Source organism: Anomaloglossus baeobatrachus, chromosome 10 (assembly GCF_048569485.1).
Source record: "Anomaloglossus baeobatrachus isolate aAnoBae1 chromosome 10, aAnoBae1.hap1, whole genome shotgun sequence".
In the NCBI taxonomy this organism is placed as follows: Eukaryota; Metazoa; Chordata; class Amphibia; order Anura; family Aromobatidae; genus Anomaloglossus; species Anomaloglossus baeobatrachus.
Window position 1 is genome coordinate 40571996 of NC_134362.1, and position 13176 is coordinate 40585171.

The window sequence follows — 13176 nt, forward strand, 5'->3', positions numbered from 1 at the left end:
ACTGCTTGTTTCTCTATCTGCAATAATGTCTTGGCTCAGACCTGCTGATTAACCATTCATCTGTTGTAAGCATAGAAAACTCTTCTCTGGTGTTATTCACACAACAAATTCTGCAGCAACAAGCAAGTATTCAGTTGCCTGTTCATTACTGCTGCCTATGTCCCTGCCAAGGGACCAAAGGTCTATGGTTCCTGTTTAGGTCTACATTCCTGGCTCTGTGTCTTCTGTTTTTTCCTTCTTTTCTTGTCTGCCTGCATATCCTTTTCTCTTGGTCCTTCATGATCCCCCCTTACCATACCTCAAGCCCGGCCCACTATGTCATTGCCTTTAGTCTGGGTTGCCAACCCTGACCTACATCTCAAGAGAATCCAACTCACCAGATGAGCCCATAACTCTCAGGAGGCAGGCGTGCACGCACCGAGCAGATTATGGAGTCAGCAGAAAGTCATAGACCTCAATATTCCCATCTCCAAAATCCTATCCCAATGTATAGTTGATGTATTATTATTATTAATAATAATAATAGCAAATACCTCCAATTAGAAATGTAGTATAGATTTCCTGATATAGCCATGTCTCTTACCTCATGTGCAGGGCATTGCAGGACCTTAGCTATCCATGCATATAGTCACAGTTAGTTGCTAGCGGTCATAATTATGGATACATAAGGTCCTGCAATGCCATGCACATGAGGTAAGAGGAGAACTACACTACATTTCTAATTGGAGATATTTGCCAATATTATTATTACACCTACTACATCAGGAGAGGATCTTGGAGATAGGAATAAACCTTTAACTAAAGAAGTTTCATAGTTTTTGCTTTCGCTGGTCTTGTTTTCCTGCACATTGCACTTTTATGACCACAGACTAGATCAAATCAGCTGAAAGGAGCTCAGAAAAAAAAAAAAGTCATTTAAAAAAAAAAAAAAAAATTCCTGTAACTGACCGTTTTCTCCACTTGGTTTACGAGACATTATGGATAAAGACTTTGATCCTACTGTGCGTGCAGAACACCGCGCTCTCCCCTGCCCGGAGTCTCTGCAGGAAGGGACGGAGACAGCAATGCTCTCCTCCGGACAGAACGCTCCGCACTGGGACTCTGGGATTTATGTTCTGTATAAATGGCACAGTCCTTTGCCAGCCGTATAGGTTCACTCACCCAGTATCTGCACCTCTATGTGACGCGGCTTTTCAATGAATTTCTCCACAAACAGGGCTCCATTTCCAAACGCGGACAGTGCCTCCGAATATGCCCGGGTGTAATTCTCTTCCAGCTCCTGTGGAGAGTCACATGTATAAATGTCAAGCTTTTATATGGTCACTTACCTCCACTCGGCAGACAACACTTTTGCCACACAACAGCATCAGGAACAACAACAACATCAGTAGCGCAGCATCCACAACAGCAACAGCAGCAGCATCCACATCCACTACAACAGCAGCATCCACATCCACTACAACAGCAGCATCCACATCCACTACAACAGCAGCATCCACATCCACTACAACAGCAGCATCCACATCCACTACAACAGCAGCATCCACATCCACTACAACAGCAGCATCCACATCCACTACAACAGCAGCATCCACTACAACAGCAGCATCCACTACAACAGCAGCATCCACAACAGCAGCAGCATCCACAACAGCAGCAGCATCCACAACAGCAGCAGCATCCACAACAGCAGCAGCATCCACAACAGCAGCAGCATCCACAACAGCAGCAGCATCCACAACAGCAGCAGCATCCACAACAGCAGCAGCATCCACAACAGCAGCAGCATCCACAACAGCAGCAGCATCCACAACAGCAGCAGCATCCACAACAGCAGCAGCATCCACAACAGCAGCAGCATCCACAACAGCAGCAGCATCCACAACAGCAGCAGCATCCACAACAGCAGCAGCATCCACAACAGCAGCAGCATCCACAACAGCAGCAGCATCCACAACAGCAGCAGCATCCACAACAGCAGCATCCACATCAGCAGCATCCACATCCGCATCAGCAGCAGCAGCAGCATCAACAACAGCATCAACAACAGCATCAACAACAGCATCAACAACAGCATCAACAACAGCATCAACAACAGCATCAACAACAGCATCAACAACAGCATCAACAACAGCATCCCAAACTTCTTCCCTTTAAAAACCATGGAGGCCACTGTGCTCTTAGGACCTTGAGTACTGCAGAAATTCTTTTGTAACCTTGGCCAAATCTATGCCTTGCCACAATTCTGCCTCTGAGCACCTTGGGCAGTTCCTTTGACCTCATGATTCTCATTTGGTGTGACATGCAGTGTGAGCTGTGAGGTCTTATATAGACAGGTGTTCGCCTTTCCAAATCAAGTCCTATCAGTTTAATTAAACACAGCTGGACTCCAATGAAGGAGTAGAACCATCTGGAGGAGGATCACAAGGAAATAGACAGCATGTGACTGAAATATGAGTGTCTGAGCAAAGGGTCTAAATACTTATGACCATGTGATATTTCAGGTTTTCTAGTTTAATAAATTTGCAAAACTTTCTACATTTCTCTGTTAAGATGAGGTGCAGTGTGCATAAATGAGAAAAATAAAAAAATCATCAACTTCTTCGAATTTATCAAATGGCCACAATGAACGTGTGAAAAATTTAAAAGGGTCTGAATACTTTCCGTACCCACTTTGTGTTGTGTTATATCATCTATCCATATATACACACACACGTATATAATAGAGAGATAGATAGAGATAGAGATATATATATATATATATATATATATATATATAATATAGATAGATAGATAGATACATAGATGTTGTTGTGTGTAGTTACCAAGTGTTTGTGTAGGGCGCTGTACATGTTCTGGGTGTTGTCTGGGTGTGACGGGGGGTGAGAGCGGTGTTGTATGTGTGTTGCGTTGTTTGTGGAGCGCTTTGTGTCTGTAGCGTTGTGTGTTGCGCGGTTTGTGTGTGTGGTGTGTTTTGGGGGGAGGTGTGTTTTGGGGGGAGGTGTGTTTTGGGGGGAGGTATGTTTTGTGCAATGTGTGTGTTGTGCGGTATGTGCGTATATTTGTGTGTGCCGCGGTGTTTGTGTGTTGGGTGTTGTGTGTGCAGCGTTGTCTGTGTGTGTGGGTGTCTGTGTAGGGCAGTTGTTTGTGGTTCCCAGTGTGTATGGTGTGTTGTGCAGTGCGCGCGCGCGTGCGTGCGTGCGTGTGTGTGTGTGTTGGGGGGAGGTGTACACTTCCCATCGTGCTCCATCCCCCATGCAGCGCACTCCCCATCGTGCTCCATCGCCCATGCAGCGCACTCCCCATCGTGCTCCATCCCCCATGCTGCGCACCCCCCATCGTGCTCCATCTCCCATGCTGCGCACCCCCCATCGTGCTCCATCTCCCATGCTGCGCACTCCCAAACGTGCTCCATCTCCCATGCTGCGCACTCCCAAACGTGCTCCATCCGCCATGCTGCGCACTCCCCATCGTGCACCAGCATCAGCCTCTCTGCCCGCAGCATCAGCCTCTCTCTGTCCCCAGCATCAGCCTCTCTCTGTCCCCAGCATCAGCCTCTCTCCTCCCAGCATCAGCCTCTCTCCTCCCAGCATCAGCCTCTCTCCTCCCAGCATCAGCCTCTCTCCTGTCCCCAGCATCAGCCTCTTCTGTCCCCAGCATCAGCCTCTTCTGTCCCCAGCATCAGCCTCTTCTGTCCCCAGCATCAGCCTCTTCTGTCCCCAGCATCAGCCTCTTCTGTCCCCAGCATCAGCCTCTTCTGTCCCCAGCATCAGCCTCTTCTGTCCCCAGCATCAGCCTCTTCTGTCCCCAGCATCAGCCTCTTCTGTCCCCAGCATCAGCCTCTTCTGTCCCCAGCATCAGCCTCTTCTGTCCCCAGCATCAGCCTCTTCTGTCCCCAGCATCAGCCTCTTCTGTCCCCAGCATCAGCCTCTTCTGTCCCCAGCATCAGCCTTTTCGGTCCCCAGCATCAGCCTTTTCGGTCCCCAGCATCAGCCTTTTCGGTCCCCAGCATCAGCCTCTCTCCTCCCAGCCTCCTCCAGCAGCCCGTGCTCCTCTGCCGACACTCACAGATCCGATCGCACACACACACACACACCCGATCGCATACACTCACACACACCCGATCACATACACTCACGCACACACACATTGACGATATTGCACATACGCGCTCACACTCAACATCCGGAGATACCACATGCTTCTGGCCATGTGATCCTCCGGCAGGTCCTGGAAGCTCACAGCACAGTATCGCTGCCGAGAAGCAAGCGATATCCCAGGATGTTGTGAGTGTGTGGATGCGATGTGATGTGTGTGTGAGAGTGAGTGTGATCTGATGTGTGTGTGTGTGTGTGTGTGTGTGTGTGTGTGTGTGTGTGTGTGTGTGTGTGTGTGTGTGTGTGTGTGTGTGTGTACGTTCCGCTGGTAACTATGCTGCCATGGTTACCAGGGTATCTCGTCCCCCGCTCGCACGGGAGCCCACACCAGCATACGCCGGCCAGCCCCAGCAATGCGAGGGTATGTGTCGGCTGGTTTGGCGGCGTATGCTGATGTGGGCTCCCGGGGGTACAGTACTCACCAGGTAGTCGTGGCTCCGTGACCGTGTCGGTTCGGGGAATGCGTGGGGGGGGCGGGGCCAGAGCTAGCGTGCATTGCGTGAGGGGGGCGGGGCGTGGCCGAGTTGCCAATGCCTGCAGGGTGCCGGGGCAAGAAGCCAATCTGTGGGGGGGGGGGGCGGAGCCTGGGCGAGCGGCCGGCCAATCCGTGTGGGGGCGCAGCCTGGGCGAGCGGCCAATCCGTGCGGGGGGGCGGGGCCATGGCGAGCCCAGCGGCCAATCAGCTTTGTGTCACCGTAATGACACAATTTTGGAGCAAGACAGAGACAGAATAAGGAGATTATATATATATATATATATATATATAATCTATTTCACATTTGTTACTAAAGATAGGAGTACTGAGATGACCATCATTGGAAGTTCCTCAGCTGCCATTGCAATCCATTAGCACCATGCAGTAAACGCCGTGGTCAGACTGACAGTTGCATTTAAAGGGGTTACCAGCTTACATGTAGCGTGGATGTTGGAGAAATAGGTCGGCTGTACAGCACAGCTGTCACCTGCCATGTGTGGAGCTCGGAGACAGTTCTTAGTATAGTAAAGGGTTAATTTGAGTATTCGATGCATTCTAGGAATAAGACTGACTGTATGCGAGTTTTCTGTAGCAGATGAAGTAAAACCAGGTCCATTATTAGGAGAAATGGACATTGCAATGACCATAGTAATTTGGCAGACATGAAAGCCCCGTATCCTCGGCGCAGCTCTGAGATTTTACGGCCTGACCCGAGCACTTGCTCCATCATGAAAAAGACAAATGACTTATTAGACCATAAAGCATGGCTGGAGGAATCTCCCTTGGATTGTGGATGACTCCATTTACTCCGTCTCTTACTTTTATCACAATTTAAATCTCATTTCTTTCCTCGGCTGCAGTTAATGAGCTCGACTTTACATTTCCATTAAGGCCGCGGCTTCTGTGCTGCGTTTTCTGCCTCCCCTCCGCTCTGCAGACACAAAGGGAAGCCATGGCGCTGATGACAGATTACTGTCTGTACACGGCCGATGGTTCCACTTTAAGGCCACTTTCCGCTCTTTAAATAAAATCTACTGCACAGAGAGACGGAAAACGGCAAATACGGGCACAGCGGACACTGTATGGGGGACGATAATTGCCCAAACGAGTGTTTCGAAGAACATGAGCTCCTCATTTTTGACCTTTGTAAACATGGCACTGATCAGCCAACGATCGCTCCTTTTCTCAGCCCGTCATAACCGCGAATGTGCGGCCAACAATATGGAAACCACGGGGCAGAAATTTCTCGTAGTGTTCATTTTCCCTTAACAGTGTGTCTGGTGAAAACTAGTTATGGCTAGTGATGAGCGGGCACTATCATGCTCGGGTGCTCGGTACTCGTAACTAGTGATGAGCGGGCACTACCATGCTCGGGTGCTCGGTACTCGTAACTAGTGATGAGCGGGCACTACCATGCTCGGGTGCTCTGTACTCGTAACTAGTGATGAGCGGGCACTACCATGCTCGGGTGCTCTGTACTCGTAACTAGTGATGAGTGGGCACTACCATGCTTGGGTGCTCTGTACACGTAACTAGTGATGAGCGGGCACTATCATGCTCGGGTGCTCTGTACACGTAACTAGTGATGAGCGGGCACTACCATGCTCGGGACTCGTAACTAGTGATGAGCGGGCACTACCATGCTCGGGTGCTCTGTACACGTAACTAGTGATGAGCGGGCACTACCATGCTCGGGTGCTCTGTACTGGTAACTAGTGATGAGCGGGCACTACCATGCTCGGGACTCGTATGTAGTGATGAGCGGGCACTATCATGCTCAGGTGCTCTGTACTCGTAACTAGTGATGAGCGTGCACTACCATGCTCGTTACGTGTCCGTACTAGTGTGTGAATGCGCATTACAAGTACAGAGCACCTGAGCATGGTAGTGCCCACTGATCAGTGGTTATGGCCTATGCACAGGATAGGTGATGAAATGCTGGTCAGCGGGGGTCCAACCGTAGGGACTTGCACCAGAACGTGGAACTTTTACCGTTGGAATGGAGCGGCAGTACATATGCTCGGCCACCGCGCCATTCTGTCCCCGTGTTTGGCTTTTTCCAGCAATCACAGAATAAATGGAGCAGCGATCAGGAATCTGCATCTACATTACGTAACAAATAAAAGAGCACTGTCAGGAACAAAAAATTCCCCATTCTGACAGTGCGCACGCTCCATCTCCGAGCCATTCATTGTCCTTGGGGTTGTTCAATCCAAGATCCACTTTCTCCAGCAGTCCCATATAAAATGAACGGAGTGGAGGTCAAGCAGGCACATCTAGCCCTGTTTTGGGGGGTACCAAAGCCCTGATTTGGAGATTACTAGGGAACTCCTAGCAATAACACAGTTAAACTATGAATCGGCAGAACCATCTAGCTATCTAGAGTTTATGGAGGCCTCATTACGTCTGGAGAAAAGGGTCAGACATGCTGAATTACTATGCTCCATGCTTTTGTGCTCATGGAAAATAGCTTTTCACCAGAGTTGGTGGCTGCTCGTTATATATACTAGCTGTTGCCAGCCAGCTAACGCTCAGCACGTCCATTATGATCAGGTAATCAGTGTACGCAGGACTTTGCTGTGGGTATACAACTCTCCCCCACCCCCAAGGGTATACAGCTTTCCCCAAAGGGTATACAGCTCTTCTCCCCCCCCCGCAAAGGTTTACAGCTCACCTCCCTGGTATATAGCTCCCCCACAAAGGTATACAGCGGTCCCCCTCAAGGCTATACAGCTCTCCTCTCCCCCAAGGGTATAAAGCTCTCCTCTCCCCCAAGGGCATACAGCTCTCCTTCCCCCAAGGGTATACAGCTCACCACCCTGGTATATAGCTCCCCCAAAGGAATACAGATGTCCTTCCCCCGAAAGGGTATACAGCTCTCTTTCCCACAAGGGTATCCAGCTTTTCTCCCCCCAAAGGTTTACAGCTCACCTCCCTGGTATATAGCTCCCCCACAAAAAGTATACAGCTGTCCCCCTCAAGGCTATACAGCTCTCCTCTCCCCCAAGGGTATACAGCTCTTCTTCCCCCCCCCCCCAAGGGTATACAGCTCACCACCCTAGTATATAGCTCCCCCAAAGGAATACAGATGTCCTTCCCCCGAATGGGTATACAGCTCTCTCCCCCCCCAAGGATATACAGCTCTTTCCCACAAGGGTATACAGCATCTCTCGCCCCAAGGGTATATAGCTCTCCTTCCCCCAAGGGTATATAGCTCTCCCTCCCCCAAGGGTATATAGCTCTCCTTCCCCAAGGGTATACAGATGTCCTCCCCCCCCCCCAAAAGGTATGCAGCTCCCCCCCAAGGGTATACAGCCCTCCGATCTGTATACAGCTAGCTGTATACAGTTGGTGGTATAAGGGTTAATCACAGTGGCACTATACTGCAGCCTTGAAGATTGGGTTTCCCGGTGGGCTGGCGGTGTAAGGCTTAATCATTGTGACCGGTTAATCACCGTGACACTACACTGCACATGGAGGGGAGGAGTCAGGGGTCACATGATCAGTTCCTCAGTGTATGCAGGACTCTGCTGTGCTGGTGGTCACGGTGCTGCTGGATGAGATGAAGTTTATGTGTGGGGTCAGGAGGGATTTAGAGTGTAGATGTAGCAGAGCTGTGTGTGTAATGTGCGGGAGGGGGGGGCGGAGTCGTGTGTAGTAATGGGTGGGGGGTGTAGCCGCTGCGGATGTGGAGCCGTGTGTGTTACATACATACATAATATCATGCGTGCTCTGTCAAGGGTGGAGTGCATGTGTATAGTGGGGGTTATGGAGCGTTGTTGACCAAATGACCATTTGGATAACTGTTATATATGGGAACCTTGACAATTGAGACAAGGGTGGAGTACAATGTGAAGGGCCGATAAATGGGCAGCGATAAAGGACAACTGAAAAGGTCCCCCTTGTAAGTTGCACATGGATGGAAGTCCCATGAAAAAGTATGGCTGCTCACTCGCTACTACCTACAATGAGTTTTAAAAAAAAAAATTTCTTGTGGCCAGTTTTTGCAAATCTGCTTCAACATTTCTAGAATTTCCATCACAATTTAAGATTATTATCTGTCCTAAATATGTAATTTTTTTTTACCTACTGTAAATGCCGCTGTTCTCCTGAATCCAGTGTAGTTTTTCTTTTGTTTCTGCGCCTTTCTGTTCCTGAGATACTACTCCATCTTCACTGTATATAAATCTAGCTTGGTTAGCCAAGTGGGTGTGCTTCTCAGGCCTTGTCTTGATGATCACACCCACCTGGATAAGAAAGCAAGATTTGCACAAAGGGAAAAAGGGCTATATCTTCGGCATGGAGAGGCGCAGGAGCGAAAGAAAAACAACGCCGGATTCAGGAGAACGGCGGCATTTACATCAGGCAAAAAAAATAAAACATTTACGGCAACTGTCATGTCCTCTAAAATCAGATACGCAGCCAAATTTGATGAACAACTGACACCAGCGGCATCAGACGGACCCCAATAAATGGCTTGGCAAAGAAAACAACAGAATCTGCATCGGAATCACCAACGTAGATGTGAACAGAGCCGTAAAAGTGCGACAGAAAGATCTGAAGGGAACAAAGCAAATGCTGCTCATTTCAAGGCTGCGTCTCAGCTGCTCATAGCGGCTCTTATTAATATTTCTTTAGCGGGTGCAGAATACCATCTGTTACAGCAGGATACATGGAAATTAAACTTTTCAGCATGCAGAGCTGCGGCCTGGAGCTACAGTGGTGGGGGACAAGGAAGGGATCGGAATATTTATGGCTGGGGAAAACCGATGAGTATTTATCCTAATCAGCTGCAAGGGACCTGGAGGGCATCATTAAGTAATAAACATTAGAAGACAGATCTATGGGAATGTGGCACAGCGGAAGCTAACGGAAATTAAAAGGAAGGGGAAAAGGTGGAATATAAAGTGACCCCGACACAGCGAGCCGGCTGCCGAGAAGAAATCTTGCATCATAGGAATCAAAGACATTAATGGCAAAGTGGCACCAGTAAATTACCTATTGTTTTTTTATGATAGGGGGTTGTGATGGTGGCCATTAAAAATGTCATAAATCTGCAACTTAGAACATGGATCATTAAGAGAGGGATAGTCCTACTTGTATTTACCAATAAACAAAACAAGAATATACATTGTAGTTTGGTTCTGCTAAATCTATATTTCAGCACCCTGCTTCTTTTTAGTGCTGCAGACCCCTCCTTCTGCTCCCCTGGTGTGTTCCCTGATAAACATTGCCTAAATTAAAATCTATTTCTATGGATGAGGCGTCCATTGATGATTTTTAATGTATCAGGACAGGATCATTAGGTGCATCTGTTTTCTATTAAATCAGAACAGGGTCATTCGATGCATCTGTTTTTCATACAATCATGACAGGGTCAATAGGTGCATCCATTTTTCATAAAATCAGGATAGGGTGCATCTGTTTTTCATGAATCAGGATAAGGTCATTAAGTGCATATACTTTTTTCATGAATCAGTACAGGGTCATTAAGTGCATTTTTTTTTCATGAATCAGGACAGGGTCATTAGATGCATCTGTTTTCCATGAATCAGGATAGGGTCATTAGATGCATCTGTTTTTCCATGAATCAGGACAGAGTCATTAGATGTATCTGAGTTTTTTTTATGAATCAGGATAGGGGCAATAGATGTACCCATTTTTCATTAATCAGGATAGGGTCCTTAGATGCATCCATTTTTTATGAATCAGGACAGGGTCATTAGGTGCAAATGTAGCAGGAATCTTCAGTATAGCATAACTGAAATGTGCCAAAAGTCAGATGTTTTATTACATATAGGGTCATTAGGTTCTGTTCATTCTTAACCAACAGCATGAGGATGGATCCAGTAGCCACAGAGGGAAAAGAGCCCTGAGGTTCATCATTGAGGGGCAGACGTGATCGCTAAAATTCAGTCCAGATTTAAATATTGATTCAAATCCATACATACAAGAAAACTGAGGCCACATTGTAATTTTTATATTAACCCTTAAATAAAACTCAGGACAATCCTCAATCCATCAAATCAAGCACCCAAAAAGGACCCCAACTGACTTACAATGGAGTCATCAAGAATATGGTCTCCCAAGTGCAAAATAGAATTGCAAGCCAGGGCTCCTACTGAGATCCTTAATATTAATGTGAACAGAGTCTTATACCATTTGAGTGGTCAAGAATCAGACTTCCTTATCAACCATGGTTAAAAAAAAAAAAAAAAAAAAAAAAAAAAGGAGGGTGGTGAAACTATACCTCATAGCTCCGCACTACTCTCATGCCTCGTCCGCCCCCTCCGTACGCGGCCTTGAAGATTATAGGGAAACCATATTTGTTTGAGAATTCTTGAGCTTCTGTTATACAAGTAATAGGAGAGTCCGTGCCGGGAACAACTGGGACGCCTGTGAAGAAACATGGAGGTCAGAACATATTTCATTTCAACACATTCAGCTGTCCTGCACCCTACAATCTGTAATACATTTTTAGCTTTGCACTGAAGAGGGGCAAAAACCCAGTAACATGTGCCTACAAATTAGGTTTCTAGTTTGGTTGTACACCCTAAAGTCAAGTGGCAGGGATTAGTGAATGAGCGAGTACTAAAAAGCTCGGGTGCTCGAGGCTCGGGCCGAGCCTCCCAAGATACTCGTGTACTCGGCCCGAGCACCGAGCCCAATGTTATCCTATGGGAGACCCGAGTATTATTCTGAAATGACCACCGGCAGCATGTAGAAACCATAAAACTGTACATTAAAAAAAAAAACGTGCGTGTGTGTGTGTGTAAGCGTGCATATATATATACACGCGGAGTGGAGTGCGGGAGGGGCCGTAGCCGAGCGGGGAAGTGTCGGGCTAAAGGCACGGTCATGCTGTGAGGGCCGGCCAATCACTGCAATTCCACAACAGGGCTGTGGCATTGCAGTGGTCTGCCAGCCAATCCCTGCATAAGGGCTGGCTCTAAAAAGAGCGCCAACATGAAGACCACGAGTACAGCACAAGTATTGCGAGATTACTCGGTCCCCGCCGAGCAGCCCGAGTACAGTGATACTCGTGCGAGTACCGAGTAGTGACAAGCATACTCGCTCATCAATAGCAGGGATCTTTGAAGAGTCAATCATGACTTCTAGGAATGTTTCTTCTAACCGGTGGCACTAGCTAGTCTCTCCTCCTATCTTGAAGACATTCACCACAGATCATAGGGGGTTAATTTTACATTGATTGATATTTTTGACTAACAAATTAAAAACTAAAAAGGGATAGGATGTTTCCAAAGGGAAGTGGATAAAAACAATGTGTTTGGTGGCGTAACTAGAGTTTGATGGGCCCTGGTGTAAAATTTGGACCTCGGCTCCCATCCATCCCCATATGTTGGTCAGATGGATGTATACATTTAGCATTCTAAATCCTATAAAGACATACGCATTGCCCCTCTTCCCCCTCACTATGTAGTAATGTGCTCCATCCTGTTCTAATGTACGCCATCCTAGGCTCCTTCCTGGAATATATGTCCCCAATCCTGTTATATATGTTCCACATCTAAGTATATATGCCCTCCTCCTGGTAAACATGCCCCCCATCTTTGTATAATTGCCCCCCCATCCTGGTATATACTGTCCTCCTCATGAGCCCCTCCTGTAATATACTGTCCCCCTCCTGTTCCAATCCTGGGCCCCTCCCGGTATGTGTGTTCCTCTCCTGGGCCCCTCCCGGTATGTGTGTTCCTCTCCTGGGCCCCTCCCGGTATGAGTGTTCCTCTCCTGGGCCCCTCCCGGTATGAGTGTTCCTCTCCTGGGCCCCTCCCGGTATGAGTGTTCCTCTCCTGGGCCCCTCCCGGTATGAGTGTTCCTCTCCTGGGCCCCTCCCGGTATGAGTGTTCCTCTCCTGGGCCCCTCCCGGTATGCGCGTTCCTCTCCTGGGCCCCTCCCGGTATGCGCGTTCCTCTCCTGGGCCCCTCCCGGTATGCGCGTTCCTCTCCTGGGCCCCTCCCGGTATGCGCGTTCCTCTCCTGGGCCCCTCCCGGTATGCGTGTTCCTCTCCAGGGCCCCTCCCGGTATCCGCGTTCCTCTCCAGGGCCCCTCCCGGTATGCGCGTTCCTCTCCTGGGCCCCTCCCGGTATGCGCGTTCCTCTCCTGGGCCCCTCCCGGTATGCGCGTTCCTCTCCTGGGCCCCTCCCGGTATGCGCGTTCCTCTCCTGGGCCCCTCCCGGTATGCGCATTCCTCTCCAGGGCCCCTCCCGGTATGCGCGTTCCTCTCCTGGGACCCTCCCGGTATATGTGTTCCTCTCCTGGTATATATGTGTTCCACTCCTGGGCCCCTCCTGGTATATGTGTTCCACTCCTGGGCTCCTCCTGGTATATGTGTTCCACGCCTGGGCCCCTCCTGGTATATACTGTACTCACCCACCCACCCCGATTCTCACGTCGTGCGGCATCTATAGCCAGCCTGCAGTTGTCGGCAGCTTTCATAGCGTCCATGCTATGGCAACGCATGACGCCATTGTTATGCGCCGCCTCATTCACTGAGACGCTGCTGAAAGGTGCCGACTTCTGTTT

The 13176-nt window shown here is 48.8% G+C and overlaps 1 protein-coding gene across 1 annotated transcript in view; it reads right to left on the minus strand.

The window, feature by feature from the left end:
- Positions 1-10996, minus strand: part of PC (pyruvate carboxylase) — a 419331-nt gene extending 408335 nt beyond the window's left edge. Inside the window, exons 1-2 of the mRNA XM_075326302.1 lie at positions 10883-10996; positions 1162-1279 (exon numbers count right to left, since the gene is read on the minus strand). Of these exons, the coding sequence (XP_075182417.1) occupies positions 1162-1279; positions 10883-10906 (142 nt within the window). The 5' untranslated portion in view covers positions 10907-10996. The remainder of the gene's footprint in view (positions 1-1161; positions 1280-10882) is intronic.
- Between the last annotated feature and the right edge of the window lie 2180 nt (positions 10997-13176).